General features: G+C 41.0%; 1 protein-coding gene across 1 annotated transcript in view; it reads right to left on the bottom strand.

Moving 5' to 3' along the window:
- Positions 1 to 4,472, bottom strand: part of LOC104498816 (mucin-5AC-like) — a gene marked incomplete at its 3' end in the record, with an annotated part of 23,874 nt that overhangs the window by 10,662 nt on the left and 8,740 nt on the right. The window contains exons 10-16 of the mRNA XM_010142240.1: positions 4,347 to 4,464; positions 3,403 to 3,541; positions 2,425 to 2,535; positions 1,819 to 1,888; positions 1,317 to 1,454; positions 1,068 to 1,232; positions 219 to 313 (exon numbers count right to left, since the gene is read on the bottom strand). Coding sequence (XP_010140542.1) covers positions 219 to 313; positions 1,068 to 1,232; positions 1,317 to 1,454; positions 1,819 to 1,888; positions 2,425 to 2,535; positions 3,403 to 3,541; positions 4,347 to 4,464 — 836 coding nt within the window. The remainder of the gene's footprint in view (positions 1 to 218; positions 314 to 1,067; positions 1,233 to 1,316; positions 1,455 to 1,818; positions 1,889 to 2,424; positions 2,536 to 3,402; positions 3,542 to 4,346; positions 4,465 to 4,472) is intronic.

Here is a 4,472-nt window from a genome sequence, read left to right as displayed (position 1 = left end):
GCAGGAATATGCCTGCAAGTTTATCCTCCTGGGAATGGGAGGAAAGATACCTGTACAAAGGAGCAGTTACTATGATGTGCAGATAGAGGTGAACCCTTGGCTTGAAAAGGACAATCACGAATGCATCCCCTCCCAACAGGCAAAGCACTCTCTCAGGTCTCAGGAGCAGAAAGCTGAGTCTTCTTCTTTTAAATAGGAAAAAACTAAGAGCCACCTACCTTCTGGTAAAGTTCTGGATTCACTGTTGAGTGACATTCCGCAAACGGTCCCTTGGTGTCAGAGAGCAGTCCACACCAGTGCCGAGCGTACTGCTCTGTGAATTGAAAACACGGTGAGCATTTCTATTGCACTGCATTGTCTACGCTCTTGTCCCAGTGTAACTATGCTGCCTGCAAGGGAATTCCGGAAGCTGAGCTTCACAACAGAACTCAGCTCTGCTTTTGCTGAAACACAGGCTTTCGCTTCCTTTATACAGACACATGAACTTTTCATAAACTGGACAATCTTAATTCATGGTAGTTGTCATGGAATACACTGAGACAGCCTTAGCTGAATTTTGAAAAAGAAGGCTCACACTGTGAATTAAAAATATGCTAGCTCATCTCAGAAAAGAGAACAGTGGCTTGTGAATGCTCAAAAATTACATCTTTCATTGTCTGAAATGGAGCCCGAGAGCTCTGAAGCTCTGAATTGTATGTCTGGTTCTCCATTTAACAATGGAAGGACTACTCGGAGTTCAGCCTTCAGTGGGGCTAGGCACAGCTTTTTTCCTATGTGACCATCAGTCCTGTCCAGGAATGGAGCCTGGATACACTCTATGGTTCCAGTTTCCCTTTTTTAAAAGTAAATTGGCAAAAACACTTGCTTTCTTTATCCAAAAGAGTATTTTTGAAGATTCAAAATATTATCATCGTTATTATTTATTGAAGACTTCTGGTGTCAGCTGAGGAAAATAGTGTTTGTGCAAATGGCCCACAGTTATTTTGACTAAATGCTGGGTAGTTGATCAGTTTATTCCTTCTTTCCTTCTGAGAAGAATAGAAAAGGTTACTACACGCTGAGCTTACCATTTTTGACGCTGAGGGTACAGGGGTCCTCGAAGGTATTTTTGGCATTAGGACAATCTGCCCGAGTTTTCCAAGTGTTGCCAAAGGCAGCTGAAGTACCCTCTATTACACCACTGGTGGTTTTGAAATCATCTGTCTGCACGTCGTTGAAGTTTCCACAGAGACCTAAAAGGGAGCAGATGGGCTGTGAAAGTCTCTGGCAGAACGAGACGTGCTGATGAAGGCGGTTGTTAGGGTAAGATCGCTTACCACAGGTCTGCCCTTTATGCGATGGGTCCAAGTCTATAAAAACTTGCATGAGAGGCAAAAGCTGAACCTGTATCTGAAGACCAAAGGCTGTTTGCATGATGATGAAGAAAGATGATGGTCTGAAGATGGTGACGTTGGCTAGGGATGTAAGAACACGAGTTACATTGTGTAGGAGATGAGCAGTGACATAATCTGAACACCAAAGGCTGTTTTCATGATGATGAAGAAAGATGATTGTCTGAAGATGGTGACGTTGGCTAGGGGTGTAAGAACACGAGTTACATTGTGTAGGAGATGAGCAGTGACATAATGTTCATTATATAGAGGAATTCTACAGTTCTGTTTGATATGATCCCAATTTCTGAAGAACTGGGGGAAAAGTGATCCATGTAGGATTACTGCAGTGTAACCAAAGGTGCAATTTGGCTTTAGATTAACCAATGTAATAACATTTTAAAGTCAAAACCAAGCAAAATGCCAAAAGTCTTTCAGGGGCACTTACCTGCAGAGAATGGCAGTTGCGTGTAGATCATGTTCACAAACACACTGCCGGAAGGCTGGATCACAATGTTCTGTCCACAAGAAAAGGCAGTGATTATCAAGCATAGTGGGAAAAGTTAAAACCCTTTCCAAATATTTTCTATGATAAGGATAAAGGAAAAAAAAGCGGCGGAAGACTGTGGTGATGTTTTGATTCCTGTACTAATTCTTAATCTTTATTTAATGTGTGGTCTATTGACTGTCAAAACAAACAAACAAAAGCCCAAAAATGATAAGATTAAGGAAAAAAAAGCAGCGGAAGACTGTGGTGATGTTTTGATTCCTGTACTAATTCTTAATCTTTATTTAATGTGTGGTCTATTGACTGTCAAAACAAACAAACAAAAGCCCAAAGATAAAGAAATGGCAGAAAACTAATAGGATCCTGACTTCCAATGTACCTACTCTGTTCTTAATTGTTCTTTGAATAATGCTCAAAGGAGATACAAAAAAAAAAAACAACTCAGTGCAGATTTCTTGTCTCTGCTGTTGTCATTTGCAAACTACTTGCCTACCAAGCTGTGAAAACACCCCTGCAGAACATTACGTGTCTACGTCTGTGACTTACGGTTTGTCCTCCACTCAGGCTGACGGCTATACCCTTGAGGCATGTCTCGGTGTCAGTCAGACCACACTTCTGGATGTCTCCCAGAACAGTGAATTCATTGCTGTCACAGAGCTAGAAGGAGAAAACAAAATACATTGTTAAAAGGATTTGTTTTGTTATATTAACACATGATGTTACAAAGTCTGGCATTCCCGCAGTCTGCGCAGTGGAAGCTGCCCGTTACTCTTGCCCATTCAAGGGCAAGATAGACTAAGCTGAATGTCGAAACTTCCCAGTGTGCCTTTCTCGTCCACTGGTTATGATGTTTACCTGGGAGAGAAATTGTTTCCAGTCTCCTCTGCACTGAATCGGTTATCAAAGAGCCTGGTGATTCGGACATTCTTCTAACAGGTGGGGAATGTTCATTTAAATAACCTCTCATAGGAGAAAGTTAAGCTAAAATCGCTGTTCACTAAGTTACTGAATGAAGGCAAAATTCAGTTCTGCTCTTGGTTCTGGTTTTCTCTGGACTGTGTCCTGTGAGCTATTTTCCAAGTGTGCGTAATGGCCAAGACACGACCAGGAGACGTGCAGAGACTGTGATTCTGAACATGTCTTAGCGTTTTCTTGGTGTAATGAAGATTAGATTGAGGAGAGCTGAGATGAGAATTACAGCCATCTGGGAGTTTATGTTAAAATTGTGGGCTTTCTGATCTTTTCTGCCCAAGTTTAGGGGTTTTCTGTACCTCCTGAGCTTCTAACAATCTGATTTTTACATGTTGCTGCCAAAAGGGGAGTTTAACATCTAAGTCTGATCTACGCTCCTGCTGTGGATCAAGCCCAGTGCTTATGAATCTTTTTTAAGGCTCCATGTTGGCCCTCTAAGTTTCAGAATGCTGATGTGATTGCCAGGAGTTTTAATTAAACAATATTCTAGAATAAAAAAAAAGCATTTTCCTTTGGCATATTGCTTCAGCGACGGTTGTGACTCATTTTTACCTTGGTTAGGACATAGCTACAGTCTCCAAAGAAGGAATAATGTTTCTCATCAAATGTTGAAATGTGGGAGCCTCCTTCAACACTGCAAGTCCCAGGGCATGACTGGGTGACACAAGACCATTCACCTCCAGCACAAGTACTGAAAGGAAGAAGACATTCAGTGACCTTGGGTAATGCAAGTGTCAATTAAATAAGAGACAATAAGGGTAGTTGAGGCCTTCAGTTTTCCCTTGAAGCGTTGAACATGCTGTCAAAGAAACCAACATCGCTTTGAAATCGCAGGATGAGTATGTGGCAGGCACATTTATATTAGTGATAGAATTCAGTGCTGGTGAACCTGGCTTCCATTCTGCTGCAGATAAAGGATTGCCCATCATCTCCATTAGCATGGCTAAGCTTCAAAAACGTCAAGTATTTCTTGGAAAATAACATGCATGTTTGTGTTTCTTGTATTCATGGAGAGAAAGGTGCATTTCCATACACTTATGCAATAATACTTCAGTAATTACAGTGATATTGAAAATATCGTATCTGTGAAACATCTCTCAAACATAATCTTCCGTTCTGTCTAATGTAACATGTCCCTAAATGTCGTGTCCTCCGTAGTATTTACATGAACAGCGCAGTATTAGTTACACTGTAGTGCTGCAAAGAACGTAACACAGTAATTCACCTTTTTAAACACCTCCAGTACCTGAATTTGATTGTCTCCTTTACTTGATTGGCCTTGAAATTGGAGTGCCTAGATCTAAACACTAATTTTTGCTTCCAAGTGTGAGGAGAAAACAGGGATCTAAGTATCCTCTAAAAATGTGTAATCAAGGAACTTCGGTTCATAAGTAGTTCCTCATTTCTTTTTAAGGGGAAATTATTAATTTTTCCCTGTCTTCAAAATGTTCAGGTAATGGACCTAAAAGAAAAGTATGAGAAAGGGAGTGTCTTACCATGATCTGCATTTAGATGAGAAGGAGGCACCAGGAGCATAAGTTTGACCTTCATAGGTACAGTGGCATTGACTACGGGAAATGCAGCCAGCACCGTTAATGTCATCAAATACCATTCCTAGGGAA

This window comes from Buceros rhinoceros, unplaced genomic scaffold (genome assembly GCF_000710305.1).
Source record: "Buceros rhinoceros silvestris isolate BGI_N320 unplaced genomic scaffold, ASM71030v1 scaffold1848, whole genome shotgun sequence".
In the NCBI taxonomy this organism is placed as follows: domain Eukaryota; kingdom Metazoa; phylum Chordata; class Aves; order Bucerotiformes; family Bucerotidae; genus Buceros; species Buceros rhinoceros.
The sequence above is the reverse complement of the archived record's forward strand: the minus strand, read 5'-3'. Positions and strand labels throughout refer to the sequence as shown.